Source organism: Mus musculus, chromosome 6 (assembly GCF_000001635.26).
Source record: "Mus musculus strain C57BL/6J chromosome 6, GRCm38.p6 C57BL/6J".
Lineage (NCBI taxonomy): Eukaryota > Metazoa > Chordata > Mammalia > Rodentia > Muridae > Mus > Mus musculus.
This window is the reverse complement of record NC_000072.6, coordinates 90351401-90371526: the sequence shown is the minus strand read 5'-3', so window position 1 is coordinate 90371526 and position 20126 is coordinate 90351401. Positions and strand designations below refer to the sequence as shown.

General features: G+C 49.0%; 2 protein-coding genes across 6 annotated transcripts in view; both read right to left on the bottom strand.

Annotated features, from left to right (window-relative positions):
- The window catches only part of Zxdc (ZXD family zinc finger C), a 34013-nt gene extending 31964 nt beyond the window's left edge, over nt 1-2049 (bottom strand). For 2 of the 3 annotated variants that reach the window (NM_173002.3, NM_030260.3), the window contains exon 1: nt 959-2033. In NM_173002.3, coding sequence (NP_766590.1) covers nt 959-1868 — 910 coding nt within the window. In that variant the 5' untranslated portion in view covers nt 1869-2033. Of the gene's footprint in view, nt 1-958 lie in introns of all 3 variants that reach the window. The other variant, XR_377502.4, reaches the window with a different exon arrangement.
- Nucleotides 2050-6975: 4926 nt separating this feature from the next.
- The window catches only part of Uroc1 (urocanase domain containing 1), a 31313-nt gene continuing 18162 nt past the window's right edge, over nt 6976-20126 (bottom strand). For all 3 annotated transcript variants that reach the window (NM_001347329.1, NM_144940.2, XM_006506092.2), the window contains 5 exons: nt 16155-16253; nt 13910-14009; nt 12541-12622; nt 9977-10076; nt 6976-8420 (listed from right to left, as the gene is read on the bottom strand). In NM_001347329.1, coding sequence (NP_001334258.1) covers nt 8280-8420; nt 9977-10076; nt 12541-12622; nt 13910-14009; nt 16155-16253 — 522 coding nt within the window. In that variant the 3' untranslated portion in view covers nt 6976-8279. The remainder of the gene's footprint in view (nt 8421-9976; nt 10077-12540; nt 12623-13909; nt 14010-16154; nt 16254-20126) is intronic.

Below are 20126 nucleotides of genomic sequence, written 5' to 3'. Positions count from 1 at the left end.
TTGCTAGGGTGAGAGCAGCCATCATCATTCTCGGATTAGGAAATGACTGCATGTTTTCAATCATCAGCCTGATGATTTCTACATCAGACTCTATCAGATATGATGTGCACGCTAGAATACAACAGTAGAATCTGTTGCTTGTACAAGTTAAGTCTGGTTCTTCCTCCCAGCCCCATACAACACACAAGATATCCTTTTCAGGTGCTATACCCTACATATAATAATAATCTTCATATGAGAATAATCTACAATGCACATTACTAGTGCAGAGTGTATATAAATGTTAATGTGCAAGCTAGATGCTGGCTAAAAGTAAAAAGAACAGACATGATTCCAGAAACTGATTAGTCTGTCAAAAATCAGTATAAAAGACACAAAAACAGCTGTGTCACACACCGGCTCCTGATGAAGGAGCATCACTCTATTCATAATATTGGAAAGGACAGGGGTCTGATCCAATGTTCGAGGCGTCCTTGGGAGCTCTGTGTCCTCTAATCAATGGGGCTTCCAGAGAGGCTGGAGAGGGACCAGAGAAGCACCAATGTGTGCTCATTCCCTCAGTATTTTAAGGTGGCATATTTCGATTTATGTATCTTGGACCTCTGACTCCTCTGGTATTGTTGAACGAGTAGACTGAGAAAAATAAAGTCCTGACTCAACTCTGAGAAGAGGTCACTTCCAATGTAAGCATCTTAACAAAGGTTTGTACCCTCCCCACGGATAGCTGCGATTGTGCATGCCACTTGGCTGTAGGAACCCAGAGCTTCATATCTAAGTACCTGAAAGGGACTTCAAAACAAACACGGGAGTGTTTTTGCCTTATTCTCATTTAGATCAGGGCGCGTAACGCCTCCACCCCGACCTCCGCAAACCCTGCCCAAACAAGCGACAGTTTGGCCCTTGGGTCCAGACCCCGCCGGGTCCCGCCCGCCCCGGCAGGTCCGCGTCTCCAGCTTACCGGGGAAATCACACTTGTAAGGCCGCTCGGGCTCGAAGTGGCTGCGCTGGTGGGAGTTGAGCTTGGCGTGTGTGGGGAAGCGCTCGGCGCACACCTCGCACTTGAACAAGCTCTCCTGCTCGTGGCCCTTCATGTGCGCCTTGAGGTTGTAGACGGTGGTGAACTTCTTGCCGCAGCCGCCCACCGGGCAGCTAAAGGGACGCAGCTTGTCATGCGACTGCAGGTGCCGTTTGAGCTTGTAGGAGGTGGTGAAGGCCCAGCCGCAGCCATCCAGCGGGCACTTGAAGGGCCGCCGGCCCTGGAGGCTGCCGTGCGTCAGCAGGTGCACCTTCAACTGGTGCTTCTTGGCGAAGCTCAGCGCGCACTGCGGCTCCGGACAGCGGTAGGCCGGGGAGCCAGCGCTAGCGGCCACCGGCCCGCGGCGGGACGCAGCAGCGCTCGAGGGCTCCAGGCCCGGGGTGGTCGCGGGATGCAGGCTCGGGGCGGCTGGCGCGGGCGCCGCAGCCAGCGTGAAGACGCCGCGGTCGAAGCGCACCAGGAGGTCCTGGTTGTGGATGGTGACCGTGCCTGCCAGAGCTGCGCCGGGGGCGGCGGCCGGGACCTGTTCCGTGGGGCTCGCGCCCGAATCGGGCTCGGCCTCCTCCTGACCATGGGTGTCGGCCGCGCGCGGCACTTCCAGCAGTACCACGAAGGAGTCGCCGCCGTCCTCCGGGGGCGGCGGGCTGGGCCCCGGGGCCTCCTCTGGACGCGGCCCGGGCCCGCCATCTTCCGGGCCCCTCAGCAGCAGCAGGCGACGGCGCCCGGGACCGGCACCGAGGGACGGCCCCGCGCCGCGGCGAAGTCGGCTCGGGCCACCGCCATGTTGGTCTCCGCGCGTGGCCGGGGCGGCCAGCACCGCCGGGAGGTCCATCTTAGGCCCAGCTGAGGCGTCCGAACCGCAGCCACCGGAGAAGAGCTGCCCAGCCCTGCCAGGCATGCGCGCGACACCTAGGGTCCGCCCCCCGGGAGCCTCTGTCAAAGCTGAGCTTAGACTACAGCCCAGAGTCGCATCTCGAGCTGCGCGTGCGCAGGAGCCGTGGGCGTGGGCGTGGCGCGCGAGGGCTGTCGGGACTGTAGTCACGAGGAAGCCCAGGGGCTGGAGCAGGGGCGGAGCCTCCAACTTGTCTTGTGCTTGGAGTCCCAACTTGGAAAAAGAGGGTCTTCAGATTTGGGCTCCTACTTTTGCATCTGGGTAGCGCAAAGGAATGAAAACTGATTGCGTTTCTTAAGAGTTCCTGTGCCCTCTGTACTTTGAAAATACGAGCTAATTCAACCTGTGATTGCCAAGTGTAAGGAAACAAGTCAAGTTTACCTGTGGCCACATGATCCAGAACTGACACTCAGGCTTTGAACCTCTCCACTTTGCTTGTCATCTCTCTATGACCTCGCCGAAGAGCGCGTCTATCTGCTGCTACTGTGCCACCGACCTGATTTGCCCTGTAGCAGGTCCTGATGGGATCCCTACCTAAACCACTAAAGACATTCCGTGTTTCCTTGATATATGTCTGCCTTCTAAGTTGCTGGTTGTTCCCTGAATTCCACAATCCCCCTTGTCTCATACGGATTCATCTGGAATCACACCACTCCTGTCATCACCACTCAAATTCAAACTTATTTCACTCCTAGGTTCTCAAATAGCTAAGGAACCTGTCTTCCGCTCCACCTTTACCCAACTGTCTCCCCGCCCCCACCCATTCCAGTCCTTTCTGCCTCCAGCCTGTTTTCTGTAGGTCAGGCTTTAGTCTTCTGAAAGTTCAAATACTATTAAAACTTTGCCAACCTGCCATTTGCACCTACACTGGTTTACCCCCATTTCCCACCAATTTGCCCCTTAAAATGCAAGGGTATCTCCCTCCCCCTGTGTCTCCCTGAAGAGGGATGGAAATATGTCTACACAAAAACTACTTGCATGCTTATAGTAATCTTTGTTACAACAACTCGCCAGGGGAAACAATGCAAGTGTTCATTGTCAGATGAATATATATTCATACAGTGGAATATTTTTGAGCAATTACAGAGTTTTGCAAGTTATGTCATGACCAAACCTATGAAAAATATTTCAGCCACAAAAGAGAATGTGCTATAATGCCATTTATATGAAATGTCTAGAAGAGCTAAGTTATACAGACAGTAGATTAGTGGGAGATGGGGAATTAGGGCTAGCCTCTAATAGGGATGGGTTCTCCAAGGAGCAAAAGTTTTTGGCATTAAAAGTGTTGATTGAACAGCACATCTGATATACAAAAGCTACTGACAACAAATGACAGCAATGACACGTCTGTATGCTTCTATTAAAAATACATTTAAAAAATGAGCACAGAAATAGCACATCTGTTTGTGAAAAACCTTACCTGTCTGTATATGTGCTTATGCACTCTGTGATGGTTTGGATATGCTCGAGCCAGGAAGTGGCACTATTAGAAGGTATTGGAGTAGGTGTGTCACTGTGGGTGTGGGCTATAAGACCCTCCTCCTAGCTGCCTGGAAGTCAGTATTCTGCTAGCAGTCTTCAGATGAAGATGTAGAACTCTCTGCTCCACCTGTACCATGCCTGCCTGGATGCTGCCATGTTCCTGCCTTGTTGATAATAGACTGAAGCTCTGAACCCGTAAGCCAGCTCCAATCAAATGTTGTCCTTATAAGAGTTGCCTTGGTCATAGTGTCTGTTTACAGCAGTAAAGACCTAACTAAGACAGAAATTGGTACCAGGGCCTGGGGTGTTACTGTGATAGGTGTTGCCATGGTTTTGTTTGGAAGAATGTGGATTTGGGGACTTTGGATTTGGAAAGCCGTGTAATGCTTTAAATGGAGTTTAATGAGCTATCCTAGTAGGAATAGGGAAGATGTTGTTGCTGTGAGTGATTTCAACTGTGCAGACTTGGCCCAAGAGGTTTTAGGGGAGAAGACCTCAATATGTGGCCTAGAGACTGTTTTTGTAGTATTTTGGTGAAGAACGAGGCTGCTTTTTGCCCTTGTCTGAAGAGTCTGCCTAAGGCTAAGGTGAAGAGATTCAGATTAAGTGCATTGACAAAGTCTCAGAAATGCCCATTTTAGATTTTGTTCTCTGGTTAAGTCTCATGAAGAGCGGGTTGAATAAGCATAGCAAGCTTAGAAAGGGAAAATATAAAAAATATGATTTGAGTATTAAAGGGGCTCCAGGAAGTGAAATGAAAGTGAAATTTCTTTTCTAGAAAGATCCTTGATGCCACCTCCATGGTGAGGTGGAGAAAGGGGTTTTTGAGTAGGTTCCCTTTGGCACTATCGAGTTTGTAGTTAGGCGTGTGTGTGTGTGTGTGTGTGTGTGTGTGTGTGTGTGCATGTGCGCACACATAGGACAACTTAACAACAGTTCACTCCTTCCACTGTGTAGATTGGGGGTTTAACTCAGGTCATTGGGCATGGTAGCAGGTGCCTTTAAGCACTGATTCAGCTCAATGACTCTAGTGAGTGTTTTAGACCACAAACAAGTATTTTAGAAATTAAATTCTAGATTTAGACACTATTTTCCTACTATAGAAAATGTTTTGATAGTTCATTTAAAACTTAAAGATAGAATTATAATGTGATCCCCATAGTTAGAGTTCTAGATGCCGACCCAAGAGCTGAAAGAAAGGCCATGGGTAGATACATGCACATCTGGCTCACAGCAGGATTTACAGGAACCCACAAGCCCTTCAGTGGCTGAAGGGCTAAGCAAATGTGGTTCATCATACAGAGTTTGTGGAAGGGCATTCTGCTATATGCTGCCACATGGAAGAACTCAAGGACATGACACAATGGGTGAGTAAATCAATCACAGAAGGATAAGTGCTATATGACTCTACATCTGTGAGGTCTCTGGAGCACACAATACAATAGGGTGAAAGTAAACTGATGAGTACCAGGGACTGAGGAGGGGGTAGTGTCAGCTTGGGGTGATGAAAAGCTGGCTCCTAGACCTAGGTCAGAACTGCCGCATAGCATCATGGGGTGCTTCAGGCCACTGAATTGCATCCTGGAACTTAGTGTGAAGTGGAAACTTAAGGGTTCTTTGGAAAATCAGTTGTGTTGGACGGTGTTTTGCTGGGGCAAACATGTGAAAGACTGTTTTTCTGAAGTGGACACAGGTGAAAAGACTAGGGTAAACTTGTACAGGAACATTTGACTAACACAGACACAGGTGAAAATATGTTCTGCTAAAATAAGCATGTGAAAGGACATGTGATAAGAGATTCTTTGCTAACAACATGCATGTATTGGTCCGCAGCATTTGTCAGGACTCCATAGAGAGAAATGCACCCAAAAACTTCTGGTGGTGTGTTGAAGTTTCTTGCAGTTTCTGCAGACTGAGTAATTGGCAGAGTAATGTCAGCTGAGACAGACCCATGTGCTAAGACAAGACTCATGGAGGACATGAGATGTTTAGAGGGTATAAATAGGACTCGATGGACAGTGACCGAGGCTGAGCTAGGCTTGCTTATGGAGCTAGCTGTACAATGCCTGTTGGAATCTTTGCTGATCTTTGATTCTCTGAGAGAGGCACAGCTGAGAACTTTCCCTGGTGCCCCTCTGGACCCCTCCTACTGACTTGTGCAGAGGATGAGGCCTGATTGTCTCTGCTAGGTAGTGGCACTGCTGCTGATTCCTGTTTGCTATCCTGACTCTACCAAACTGAACTGCTGGTTTATCTAAGTGGATCAAGCTGCCACTGCTGACCTGTGAACTGAACTGCCAATTTCAAGACAACACAGATTTGAAATGCTCTAAAGAACTTTTTAAACAAGTGCACTTCCCCCATATCCTTTCTTTTCCACTACCTCTGGTGGGTGGTGGGCTAAAAGGGAGGTTAAAGCCTTTAAGAACCATCATTAAAAACAGGCATTTAAAAAAAATAAAGTTACAGTTGTGTGTTTTACCTCAAATGCAAGAAGAAAAAAGAAAGAAAGAAAGAAAACATGTTGGAAAGCAGTGGATAGCATGTTGACATTATTCTCTCCTGTGTTCTTTGCCTTTTCAAGAGTGTCTTAGTAATTTTTAGGGCACCTGTCATTGGGTGGATTCACGCTCTTGGGTTTGCCAGGAGTCGTCTTGCCTGCTCTGCACTGCACACTCTCGTCTGTGGTTTGTCTAGACCTCCTCACCCAGGTCTCCTGCTGCCTTCTGCTGCACCTCACCCTCTCTTAGGAACGCTTTTTCTTCTACTTCTTCCAAGTTGGGATGCTCAGGTCCTGGCTCCAGCAAGGCTCAGGAAAGCCACTGTGGTTTTCAGGCAGGGATATGACACACTGTTGCTGCACTTTGCAAGGATCTCCACAGGAGTATAATTAGGCTGAGATTGGAGGCAGGGAACCTATATAGAGGCCAATGAGAAACCTGAGCAAGATTGGCCTCATGGGCAATAGGAAGCCAATCAGATCAGTGCCCATTCTACTCCACCCAGGGTAGGCTGAGCCTTGCCTATCCATACTACTGTGTTGGGGGACATTTCAGTATCACTCCACAAAATGGTAGCTTGTTTTCAAATGCTACTACATGTACTTATCTGTTCAACTAAATTTTATTTTACTCTCTCTCTCTCTCTCTCTCTCTCTCTCTCTCTTTGTGTGTGTGTGTGTGTGTGTGTGTGTGTGTGTGTGTACTAAATATGTGCTCTACCATTGAGCCTCCACCAACTTCTAGAAGAATTGCATTTTTATAAATAAACATGTTCCTGGCTTTTAGGGGAAGAGTGGAATAGGCCTAGCCTAAATCTATATGTAACTTTAATCTCTTTATATTTCAGTTACACATATGAAATAGAACTAAATTTACTTTAAATGAATTAAAATGTCAAAATTTACAATTCAGCTTCTTGTTCACACTAGCCACATCTGAATACTGGACATGTGAGGTATCCATCCTATCGGAAGACAAGAGATCCAGGTATTGTGGCTCTGCTGTGCATATTTGGAAACTGAGACTCAGAGGCCCTGGTCCCTCACTGAAGGATGTCTGGTTCCTTTTTGATTTAGGAAAATCTTTATTTAATGCAAGAAACATAGACCAAAATGCCAGAAAGCCGATTTTGACCTCTGCTATGGCTGCAGATGGGCTAAAGGCTTATTCCAAAGCTGTGCAGGGAGGTGAGGGGACCTTTAGAAGTGGAGCTAGGGAAAGGGCTTTAGGCTACTGGAACACACCCTTGAAGGATTGGAGGACTTGGGTCCAAGCGTCTCTTCTTTCTTCCTGGCTCATAGTGTAATTTTGCTCTGCCATGTGCTCCCTGCCATTGCCACTTGGCATTGTTGCCAGAGGCCCAAAGCAACACGACTTCCTTATCTTGCGTGGGAACATCCAGAATGGTCAGCCAAAAAAAAAAAAAAAAAAAAAAAAATCCTTTTTCTCTTTGTAAGTTAACTGCCTTGTAGGCCTGCCTCAGTTTAGGGGATCACACAGCAGGAGATCTGGCCTGGTGAAGATTGAAAAGAGGGCACAGGACATGGTAGTGGGAAGGGGCCTAAAAGATGGGTATTGGGGGTTAGGAGGCATTATAAAGTAGTGGCAACTTCCAGGGGGAGGGGGAGGAAGCACAGCTACCCAACTTTCTTGCTAGGTCTCCTGCTTCAGAGGTTGGATTGCAGGCCATGGGAAAGATATAAGAACCCAGCTTATGGCTAATGCAACTCCTGCAGGATTCCAGATCCACCCAGGGACCTCTGGAAGTGGTTGGTTCTGTTTTTCATGGTCACACAATTGCCTTTTCTCCACATGTTGCAGCAGCACCTGGCCACTTTGCCTCAGAGACTCTGTTATCCACTCTTGCTAGCCCAGTCTGTGCCATGTGTTTGGCTCTACTCTAGTCTTTATTTCCTGTCTATCTTCCCCCATACTCCTCAGCACCAAGGACTTGGTGTGAGCACTTTGTGAACCCATGAGAGAATGCCAGGTTCTCTGAGGAACCGGAAGTGATGGATGACATAGACAAGGGATGGCTGGGTAACTGCGTGGACAGTAGTAGATAGGAGACTGAACAGCACATTTAGAAGGTCACAGAGAATCTTGTGAGGCGGGTGCCAGCTTGGCCAGCATTCAAGGTTCCTTCCTATCCAAGCTGGAGTCTACTCTTACAGGCCTGTTCATGAACAAGATGTACCCTGCCCTCAAACCAGTGGTCAAAGACTAGCGCCTTCACCTTGATAGGCCTCTGTGGTTAGTATGTGGGACACGAAGAGTGCCATGTAGGGATGCAGTGGGGTGGGGGAGGGTCATGAGCTGCGAGGGGAGGGCAGTGGGAAGGAGGGGATCAAGAGGACCCTTGCTCTTCTCAGGGCCGCAGGGCCTGCTGTAGCACTTGTTCATCTGCCACCTCATGGGGAAGCGTCACCACCAGGCCACTGTTCTCCTGCATTGTCTGGCAGATGATCTCATAGGCCTTGGGGTTTCCAGACCAGCAGCGTCGTGCCACCTGCAGAAGCCAAACACATAGCATTGGTGTCAAGATCACAGGGATCTATCTGCACATGGTGTTCTGCTTCCCAAACTCTGTCCATTTCTATTTGGGGATTTCAGAGCCTCCTTTGTGTCTACCCAGCTCAGACCTCTGCTCTCTTACCTGGAACATATAAGTGACTAATCCTCTTTTCAATCTGAAACCAGCCCTATCTCCCATCCCGAAGAATGACCAACGTGACATTTATAGAGGGCACTGCCTGGTCAGAATGAGCTCATCCCTAGAACTCATTCATCCTTTCTCCTTTCAGAATCCTTGTCACCAGCCTCATCACCATCCTCATCCTTGGCCTGCTTCCTCCCTTGAGCCTGGTCTGTCCTAAGTGATGGCCATGGAGCCTTCCCATCAAGCTGCCACCAACCATCACCAAGCTACCCCCTGACCTATATCCATACCATTGACAGTGGGGTCTCCTAAGAGGAAACCCTATATCTTACTGCAACTCCTAGTGTCAGGATGAGGAGCCCTGATTCCTGCTGAAGTGCTGAAGTTAGTGGATCCTGGTGAGTGTCCCTATCAGAGCCTCCCTGCCTGCACCTGCCTCTGGGTACAACCTCTGTCATCCAGAGCTACAGTCTGCACTCTGGTCCTTTGCTCTGGAATCCCTCCTCAGCTTGCTCACACCCTATATACCCTTTTTCATCGTTGCCTGACCTCCATTCTCCCAATCTGGGCTGTTTGAGATGTGGTTTGGGAGAGGAATCTGCCCCATTTCCCCTTCAGGATGCTGTGCTACTGCAAAGATGGGCCATAATGGCAGTACTGAAGGTTTATCTAGCTTCTAAAATGTGGTTTATCTAGCTTCTTTGGCTGCCTTCAAAAGTGGCAGTGAGGGTTGGTGTAACTGTTGGGCACAGGCCAAGCCCACCCAGCACAGCAACACCAAGCAGTGAAAGATGAGCCTTAAAAGGGAGATCTTGGCATCTGGCTACAGCAAAATGATGGGGTGAGCATGCCTGAGGCACTGGATTCCATCGCAGCCCCCACCAGTGCAGGGGATGCTTCAGGAGGCAGGACTGAGCCCGCCAGGGTCCATCTGCATGCACAGAAGCTATACTGCAGGGTGAGACCAGAGACAAGGATAACCAAAGGAAAGTGTGGAAAAACAGTTGGGAAGGGATGGTGAAAGGGGATCCCTGGGGTCTAGAGAGATGGCTCAGCAGTCAAGAGCACTGGCTGCTCTTCCAGAGGACCTAGGTTCAGTTCCCAGCATCCACATGGTGGTTCACAACAGTATCTCCAGTTCCAAGGGATCTGATGCCTTCTTCTGACCCTTGAGGATATGAAACACGCACGGTACACACACACACACACACACACACACACACACACACACACACACACATTCAAATAAAAAATAAACCTTTTAAAAAAGAGGGAGCCTTAGAAGGACTTGGAATGGAGTCCTTACTGGGGAAGGGCGAGAACTGCAGTACAGACTTCCAACTTGGATAAGCAGAGCCTTGTAGGAGAGGGGGTATTGAGGAGCTGAAGAGTTCAGGGGGACTTACACCATTGGAGACATCCCAGCTGAGCATCATCCTGGCTTTCTGCTCAGCCTCTGCAGTTCCATCTAGAACAAGGCCAAATCCCCCATTGATGACTTCACCCCTGCAAGAGACAGAACAGTTCTCAGCTAACTGTGTCAACTTGCCCGGAGCAGGAATGCTTGCAAGACTTCAGGCACCAGCATTGGGGAAGCCTTGTCATATTGACCTCTACCTCATAAAGCCATGTGACCAGCAGAACAGAGCAGCTACATCCTGGCTTCTCAAATAATTATGCTTCTGAGTCGGTCTTTCCCACTTCATGTATCTCCCAAGAAGCCCCCTCCCCCCACACCTCCACCCTCCCCCATCACCTTGTGCTTGATGCCTGTTTGTCCATCAGAATGGGAAACGATCTTTCTCATTGTACTCAGGCTGTGTACATGCTGGCCAAGTGCTCTGGTGCTGAGTTACATACACCCTGGTCTCCAATAGTGTTCAAAGAAGGGAGGGAGGTTGTTTCACAGGGCCCACAGAAGCGGTGATAAGGAATAGATGGGCACACAGGAAGGCTGGCTGAAAGCTGCCGTGCCCCACGTGGGCTGCTAGTTGCCCAGATGACTGACTGCCCAGAGGCTACCTGAGCTTGCCTGGTCTGTGAAATGATATGAAGTCTACCCACATGCCATCCTTTCCTATAGAAATAGCCCAGAAAAGACTTTGCTAAGGTACAGTTGCTCCCACTCAGTGACTTGACTGAATGGCCATGTCCTGCGGACATAGTCTAGAGCACATGAAACTGCAGTCAACTGGTGCCAAGGGGACACACAGCACACAAGCTGTCACCAACCAGACACTCCAAAAGAGGGAGTACGAAGAGGCCAAGGCCATGGAGTGAGCTAAACTTGACACACAGCTGTGGGTGGTGACCTTGCACAGGGAAGAGCCTCTCAACAGCACACTAGGAGACAGTCCAGGAAGTGGAGAAGCAAGTCAAGAAGCCTGAGGGCAAAGAGCTTAGACTCTTAGATTCCTGCCAAACAAGGAAGAAAATAAAGCCACAGAACTGGGTGTGGTCTGTTCTTGGAGAAGCAACATTAGTGAGCCAGGTCCCTTGGCCCCTTTGGCGGTGCTGGGTCCCATATCCTCCCTGCCGAATTCCCAGACCATCTGCTGTTTGTCTTGTGAGGCTTGGGACAAGTTTCAGTCTCTTTAACAGTCACACTCATCCCCTCTCCCGCACATAATAACCAGGGAGCTCTTCTCTGTGCTGTTTTTTCTCCAGCTAGGACATGCGCTATGGTCACATTTTCCATTAATTAAAGCCACCTGACTGAGTTGCAGCTAAGAATTTTAGTCTTGGTGGGCACGAGGCCAAGCCAGACGTCTGAATGTACTGGGAAGCTGGTTAATGAAAGGACTTGGCTCTTCAGGACAGAGAGGCTTGCCTGGATCCAGCCCATACTCACCCCTATGCCCTTCCCCCTCCTCTGTGTGTGTGTGTGTGTGTGTGTGTGTGTGTGTGTGTGTGTGTGTGTGTGTGTGTGTCTTTCTCACAGGCCATAGTGCCCCTGACTGCTGAGAGCAGCCAGGGCTCCAGCTTTGAGCAGCTCTGGGAATCCCAGACATGACACTTTCTTAGCAGAGGCAAACCCTCTGAGCCTCAGTTTCTTCATCTGTAAAGCCTATGTTTTTTCTTCGATTCTGGGAGAGGGAATACTGAAAGAGATCGGTGAATACTGCTGAATAGACCTTGTCTGAGGAATCTGAGTTAATATTTCCAGCAGCAGAGGAATGGCCAATGCCAATCAGAATGAGTCCCCTAGAGTTTGGATGTTAGATGCTTGCTTGTGGGAGGTGGTGGAACTTTTAAGGGGGGGAGTCTCATGGGAGGTCTTCAAGTCATTGAGAAGTGCCTTTGTATGAGATCTTGGCCTCTTCTTTTCCCTGTCATGAATGAATGGTTCTGCCTGCATTCCTAGAGGCTCTTGTCATACTGTGCTGCCTATATGCAGTGTGGTCAACTGACCATGAACTGTAACCTGTGAAGCTGTGATCCAGAGAGGCCTTTCCTCGTGACAAGCTGGGGATTTCTACTGTCACAGGAACAGAAAGATGACCAACTCAGAGACCATCATAGAGACCCCAATGACCCTGCCCTGGCGCTGGCTGGAAAGTGACCTGTGTGAATAGCTATAAGAGTGGAAGAGTGGGAAGCCTAGAATCTGTTGTCCTGGCAACCATGCACTCCCACTCTTTAAACAGAGATAGTTATAGTGGGAATGGGAATACGGAAATGAATGTGGCTGTTACTCATGCTGACTTTTGTGTCCTATATGATAGGTACAGGCCAAACTCTGGAGTTGCTTTATGCAAGTCTCCCTTTCTGTCCCTCCATCTTCTGTACCCCAACATACCGACCCCTGGTTCTCAGCTCACATGAGGAATGTATTCACACAAAGCCCTCAATAGAACAAGTGGTCAGAGACCTAAGTCCGAGAACTGCAGGCCCCCAGACCTGCCCCTGCCCCAAGAGGACCGCATGTTCTCCATATCAGCCCACAGCCTGCTTTCTGATGTCTTCTTACCAGCCTACACCCCCTCCATTGTGAAGTGCAACCCAGGTGGCACCACGACAGGCATCTCCCACGAAGTTCTGCACGGCCATGTCTACAGAAAAAGGGAAGCGTGTGCCATCATTCCTTGCACTAGGTCGTGCTGAGGGCCAGGCTTATGCTAATTCTTGGGACTGAAGAACAATGTGTCAGGGAAGTGGGGGAACAGAGACAGGGGAGTCTAGAAACAGAGGAAGCAGGAGAAATGGACAAAGTCCAGCTGTACCTATTATCCTTCACTACAGCTACACTCTCTAGCACTGAATTCTCATCCATGCCTAGGGCAGGGATTACAAAGAAATGACACTTTCTGATTCCATCAGAGAAGTGAGATCCCTACGTTGGCAGCGGGACTTGAGAGGTGACCCCCTCAGCTAATGAATGTGCTGTCCCTTTAAATGCTTGTAGCTCTCCTCCAAGTAGTTTTGCTTCAGATAAAGCTTTCCAGAGAGATCCAGAAGTCACTCTGACTCAAGTTTTTAGATGACTTAGATAAATTTGCTTATTATCACACTCAGCTCTCTACCCAGGAGGCATTCCTGCCCAACATTTTTTTGTTTTGACTGAGCAATGCTGAGGATGCGTGAACTCCAACTGAGCATGCTTACAGCTGAGAAGTGTCTTCCTATACGAACATTCACATGCCTCTGGCTTTCTTTACTAGGGACAGTGCTTTGGCAGTGCGCCTGCTACAAGTAACTAGCCACTCACTATTTCAGTCCTAGTTTTGGTTTTCCTCAGCTGCTTTGCTGCAGCAGAAGCGAGCCCATCATTAATGAACAGCCACATAGCCAGGAAGTTATGGAGCCAGGCCCCGTGGTGAAGCAGATCCCCTTCCAGTTGCCTTCTAAGCATCTAATGTGTTGAAGGACAGACGAGAGTAGGCCTGTGAAAGTTGCCATTTTGCCATTCTGGAGACACAGGCATAACACTGCAGCTTCCTCCTGTAACTCTTTAATCCCTCCTCTCACCCCAAATTCTCACAGAGATCATAGAACCTAGGATCTCCCACTCCTGGTGCTGGGTAAGGAAGAAGAGGAGGAGGGAGAAGAAGAAAAAGAAGAAGAGGGAAAAGAAGAGGAGGAGGAGGAGGAGGAGGAGGAAAGTCTGTAGCCCAGAACCTGGAAGACAGGAAATCTCCTTCCTCCCTCTGAGATGAGGCCTCTCTATGTTACCCAGGATGCTACTAATTCTTAAGCTTAAACCATACTGCCTGATCCCAGTCAGCTGCTAGAACTGCTATGGGTGTGCACCAGTCAGCTGCCAGAACTGCTGGGACTATGGGTGTGCACCTCCTCAGCTGGCTAACGTTAAGTGACAAAAATCCTTTGGTCCTCCTCACCTGCGCAGAAGGCAGAACCGTCATAAATATTCGAAGTCTCCCTGAAGGGGCTGTCAGTGCCACTCACATCATGGTGGTCACGGCTCAGGACCACTGGTGCCTGCAGGGGGCAGGGGAGGGTATATGAGTTTGTAATATCTACCAGGCTTGTAGGCATGAGGCAGAAAATGAAAGGGGGGCACTCCAGATATCATTTGGATTTACCCACCTTGAAAATGGGCCCACTCTAGTGAGAATAAACACCTGAAGCTTTTGGTGGGTTCCTGTGTACCAGCTGGCATCAGTGTGATACACCAGCATGAGATCACACGCCTTCACAAGACCCCTATCCAGATAATAGGACTGCTAACATGCTCACTTTGTAGGTGACATGACAGAGTCACAGAAAGGCTAAGGAACGTAGCTTATACCAAAGAGCTTGATAGCCGGTAAGCTGGGGTATAAACCTGTACATGCTATATCAAGTCTGGGCTCCACCCTTGGGAAGTTCGGTCCCTGAGCCTTTGCAGAGAGGAAAGGGGCTAGAAGACAGCCTTAGGTGTGTGGGTGTAGGTGTGGATAGGCACAGATAGGAGGTGTCCCTTTGTGACCTGGGAAGCAGGGGTCTGGACTAAACTCCCTGTGAGATGTCAAGGAGGCTACCTCCCCTCCCTGGGCCTTGACTAACTGGGCTAGGTAATTGCCGGGGGCGGTTTTAGCTGCTAGAGTCTGTGAGGACAAACCCATTTGGTGAAATTAGTCACATGTGCAAACAGTGCTCCCTCTATTCTAAAGATTTCAGGACCCCTGGGGACCCAATAGGAATAGTGGGCAGCTTTCCTGCCTGGGTCCACATGGTGGAGTGTAGCTAACCCTGGAGGTGCAGCAGATATGGCCAAGGACAGATGGGCTCAGGTTACTTCTGCTGTGCATAGCCTACTTCCATCATGAGAGTAAGCTTTTCCTAGAGCCATATGAGGTCAGAGGGAAAGTGGTGGGCAAAGGGGACCCAGACACCCCTGCCTTCCTTGAGCAGGCCGTGCTATGCCTGTGACTTCATCTTTGTGCTGAAATTACTTTCTGACACCTTTGGTCATTCAGGGTTCAGTTGAATACCAGCAGACCAGGAAAGCCTGTCTGGTCCAACCACAGATCCCCACACCAGGGCTTATGATATCTATAAACACTTCCTAGCTTTTATCTGCTTTATGTGTCACCAGTTCCCTCTGTCATACTAGCTCTGAGGCCAGGACATTGTCCATCCTGCCCTCTGCTATGTCCCAAGGCACCAGCACAGGAGGAGTATATCAAACGTCCAGCAAACCAAAGAAAGAGGGAGGGTGTGATAGCTTGGATATCGTCAGGCGCTCCTCAGCAGCCCTCCTACACAGTGGGCTTCAGAGAAGCATCCCAAGGAGATCCTTGCTGCAGGTGCCATGCTGGGCTCTGAGGCTGGACCATCTGCAGGGATGACTTTCCATAGATCACACCTATCGCTAGCTCTCCCTCTCCTCTGAGTAACATTTCCAGTATTCCAGATGGAATAATGCCACCAAGAACAGGACATAAGCCCCCAGAACAAGAAGGAAAGGTGAAACCAGCTACTTCGAGCACATAGGCTCAGGATTCTGGGTCCCCAGAGGGTGAGCAAACTTGGGCCATTTTTCACAGTTTGAACTAAGTAATTCAGAAAAGATGTGTGCCATTATTTTTGTGAACTGTGACTCACTTGAGCCTCATACCCACTTTGGGTCTTTCAGCATGCTATTCTTTACACTGAATAGAGAAACACAGGTCAGAATGACCTGACTTGCCCAGGCTACAGCCAAAGAGACACCACTGGGACTCATGTGTGAATAAGCCTGCTCACTCCTCCTCTCTAGTTCTCCCACCACAGTGACCTATGCTCAGAGTCGGGATTCTGGGAGGATGCTAAGCCCTCCATGCTCTCCTTCACCCCCCCTTGCCTCCCAAGTGGGGCCAGGCTCCCAGAGCAGCTCTTCTTTAGGCCCCTCTGTCCATCTGCTCCACAGAATCCAAGGACTTCAGGGAACCTAGTGTCCCTACAAGGGAACTCAGCTAGGGACGGTGAAAGCTCCTTGTTACTAGGGTGGGGTGGTGGTGGCAGCAGCTCTCTCAGAAGATTGGAGAGGTGGGAAGGGCAGACTGGGGTGTGAGTGGAAAGTTCTTGCTGTGAGGCCCTAGGCAGGGCCTTTGTGATAAGGTGTCTATGAAACCTTCTTAAAGCACAGGCTAGGTCAGTCACCTTGATCTTCCCACTGGCGATGGCCTGGTTAATGGCCACAGCAATGGCCACACGGCCTTTCTGGTCTGAGTACAGGATCCTTGCCTGGGAGCCCACCACCTGCAGAGGAGAGAATGAGAAAGCAGCTCAGCCAAAACACATCCAAGGGCTTGGTATGGAAGAGACGTGAGTGATATCAGAGCCTGCTGGCTCATCTAGGGAGACCTCGGAGGACCAGAGATGCATGGCAACTCTGAAGTATAGGGCCCTGGGGTACATCTCTCATCAAGCCCACTAGATACCACACTGGTGGGCCAATGCAAATCCACAAATGAACTTCTCATGAAGTCTGGGTTACCTCATTCTATGTCCCTTTCCTTAGGGTCCATCCCTAAGGGACCCCCCAGAGACTGACTCCATGTGTACGATGGAGATTTCCTATTGTGGAGTCTGCCTCCTTGAGCCCTTTCCACATCATAACAGAACTACCAATGTGAGACTTGATCAAGCCTGACTTGCTGCAAGAACTCTCCCCACAGTCCACAACTGAGTCCTCAGGAAAATACTGCATTATTGTCACAAGCTTGATCACACAGATGAGGAGACTGAGGCCCAGAGAGATGGGTAACCTCTCTATAGGTTGGTACTCGGACCTCAGGATCTTTTGTTGCACCTTTGGAAGGAGATGCCAGTTGAGTGTTCAGGAATGAGAAAGAGTCATTTCTTAGCTCCACAGTTCTCAGCCCGGATGCAAATAATTTTGAGTGGTGTGTGGACCCCACAGAGATGAATCCAGACTCCCTGGGTGTGGGTTTCTACATAGCTATGAGTATGACAGCATTGTTCACAAGACTCAGAGGTGGAGAAAACACAGGTGTCCAGCACCTGAAGTATGCAGTCTATCCACGTGATAGAACAGAGCCCATATCTCCAGCTTCTGCTCCTGCTCATTCAACAAACCATGATCAAGAGTGTTCAGGACAGCTGGATGTAATTGCATATACATTTAATCCCAGGACCCAGGAGGAAAAGGCAAGCCTCTGTGAGTTTGAGGCTATAGAGTGAGTTCTAGGATAGCTAGGGCTACATAAGATCCTATCTTTAAAAAAAAAATCAGAAAAAGGTTTAGGGGAGATACTTGAGTGCATCAAATGTTTTTCATGCAAGTATGAGGACCAGAGTTCAGAGCCTCAGCATCACATAAAAGCTGAGCATGCAAAGCAGCCCGCCTGTAATTCCAGGGCTCAGTGGGCTAACATGGATCCTTGGAGCAGCCTAGCTAGCTAGACAGTGTGTGCTGGGTAGAACAAGAGACCCTGCCTCTGTAAGTAAAAAGTGAAGACAAAACAAGGAAGACACTCATGGTCAACTTCTGGCCACCTCAAACACAGACTTATATGCACATCAATCAGCACACACACACACACACACACACACACACACACAGGTATCCATTCGGAAAAGAAAAACCCACCTGTATTGAATGTGGATTTTTTTTTCTTGTGAATATTTCCTAAGTGAGTCAATATTTAATGTTTGCATGGCCTCTATCTTGTCTTAGGTCTAACAAGTCATCCAAAGGCAATGTAGGGCACATGGAGGGCCTGTGTAAGTTCTGTGCCAACATGAGGTCATGTGTATTAAGGATCTGAGAGAGCTGTGGTATCCATTGGGATCTTGAAACCAAGCCCCAACCTGGGTTATAGAGGGAAAAACTGTAACATTCCAGCCTTGGAAGGGCAGAGGATTCTGATTCATGCTGCACAGAAAGACTGAGACTGCCAGGTGGAGCTGGCTAATCAGGACTACACAAATACTGCACAAACTCTGCACTGCCCCACTCTTAGGAGGCCCCTAGAGCACTAGGCTGGGAACGGAGAGTGGATAGCGTTTAGTAAAACCTGTTTCAGGATGATGAGAAAGTTCTGGAAATGGATGGCAAGAGCAGCAAGACAGCACTGAATGTGCTTCATACCCTAAAACTATATCCTGAAATGCTTAAATTAGGGTTGTAAGATTTGTGCCATCTATCTGTCTGTCTGTCTGTCTGTCTGCCTGCCTATCTATCTATCTATCTATCTATCCATCTATGTATTTGTAATCTGTTAACTCTGAATTGGTGCTGTGTTGTGTTCAGCTTTCTTGGGGGAAATGAGGAAAGAAATGATATAACATGGCTATGGTAGTCAATCTTCCTTGTCAGTCTGGGTGGATTTAGAAGGCTCATGGAAACGCACTTGTGACACACTAGGAAAATTTTTAGGGGAGGTTAACTAAGGAGAACCCACCTCCTGTAGCAGCCCCAGACAGTTGCATCCTGCTGCCAGGTCCTCTGGCCTCTCTGGATGGCTTGTATATTCTGCCTGCAGCCTTCCTTCTACCCCAGCCCCAGGCTCCCTGACTTGAACTTGGTCATAGAGACTGTGGCTGGCACATAGTTTTATGGGGGCACACATGCAAAGTATGATGCTAGGATAGGATGGCTCATGATGGGGACAGTTCCCTCCTGGCTCTGAAACCTCTGGCCGGAGACTTGCTAGCTAGCCTAGTCATGTGAACTAAATGTTTCTTCTTTATTTAATTTCCTCTCTAACCAGGGCCTGCCGATGGCTCTCTATTATCAGACACCTTTTCTGGCCAACCATCTGTCCCCTGCTGGTGCTGTCCTTCATCAGTGTGCTTAGCTCTGGGCCTGGGTAGAGCTGAGCCCATCGAGGGTCACAGAGGCACACTGCAAGATCCAACACCACTGCCTTCGTGTCATAGATGGAGGTTGGTCCACCAACCCGGGGCACTCAGCGGGACTCTCACAGGTGCCTGAGCCACAGGTACTCCAGAGATTGTGGAGTAACTGGATGAAGGAAGACCTTGTTTGCTGCTCTAGAACCCCCAGGATACCCTTTTTATCCTCATTAAAAATCAGTAAAATACACTGTCATGGCTAGTTTTATGTCAACTTGACACAAGCAAGAGTTATCTGTAAGGAGGGAATTTCTTTTCTTTTCTTTGTTTTTTAAGGAGGGAATTTCAACTGAGGAAATGCTTCCATAAGAGCCAGATGTAGGATGTTTTCTTAGGGATTAATGGGGGAGGGCCCAGCCCATTGTGGGTGGTGCCATCCCTGGGCTAGTGGCCCTGGGTTCTATAAGAAAGCAGGTTGAGTAAGTCATGAGGAGCAAGACAGTAAACAGCACCCCTCTCTGGCCTCTGAATAAACTCCTGCCTCCAGGTTCTGCCCTCAATGATGAACTACTCAACTATGATTGAGTTGTATCTCCTGTGTACCAGACACCAAGCCAGGCACAAGAACAATAACTACGATTGGCTATGAACAAGACTGTGATGAGCTGGTTACTAGGGTAATGCATTAGGAGGCTAAGGATCCCCAAGAAAGGCAAAGTCAGAGTCCAAATAAACCTTTTCTTCCCCAACTTGCTTTTCATCATGGTGTTTCAGCACAGCAATAGAAACCCTAGCTAACATAACATACATCTCACACACACTCGTAACTTTTCAGCATGCTGCTTGCTGACATCAGCCTGTCAGTGCTGTGCAGCTAGCCCACCATCTAGTTCCAGAAACTTTCATGTTTCCAAACCAAAACCCCATCCCCATGAAGCACTGACTCTTCAAGCCCTCCCCAGCCCCAGCATCCACCCTGCTAATTCCCTGCCTATGACTTGCCTACGCCAGGAGCTGCATGAGAGTGGCACCTGGCATGGGGTTGTTCTTCTGTGACTGACTTATTTCACTTAACATCGTGTCCTTCAGTTTCACCCAGGTGACAGTGACTGGCAGAATGCCCTTACTTGTTGCATTGTAAGGAGAGGCATTTTGTTGATCTATTTGTCTGCCAAGAACCCCTTGGACTGCCTTGGCCTTTTAGCTACAGTGCCCGTAGGATCCTGAAATCTGTTCCTATCCTGTTAGGTCTACAGACAGCACGGGACGGTCAGATTATACTGCTTTATACTCCCATCCACGTCGTCTAAG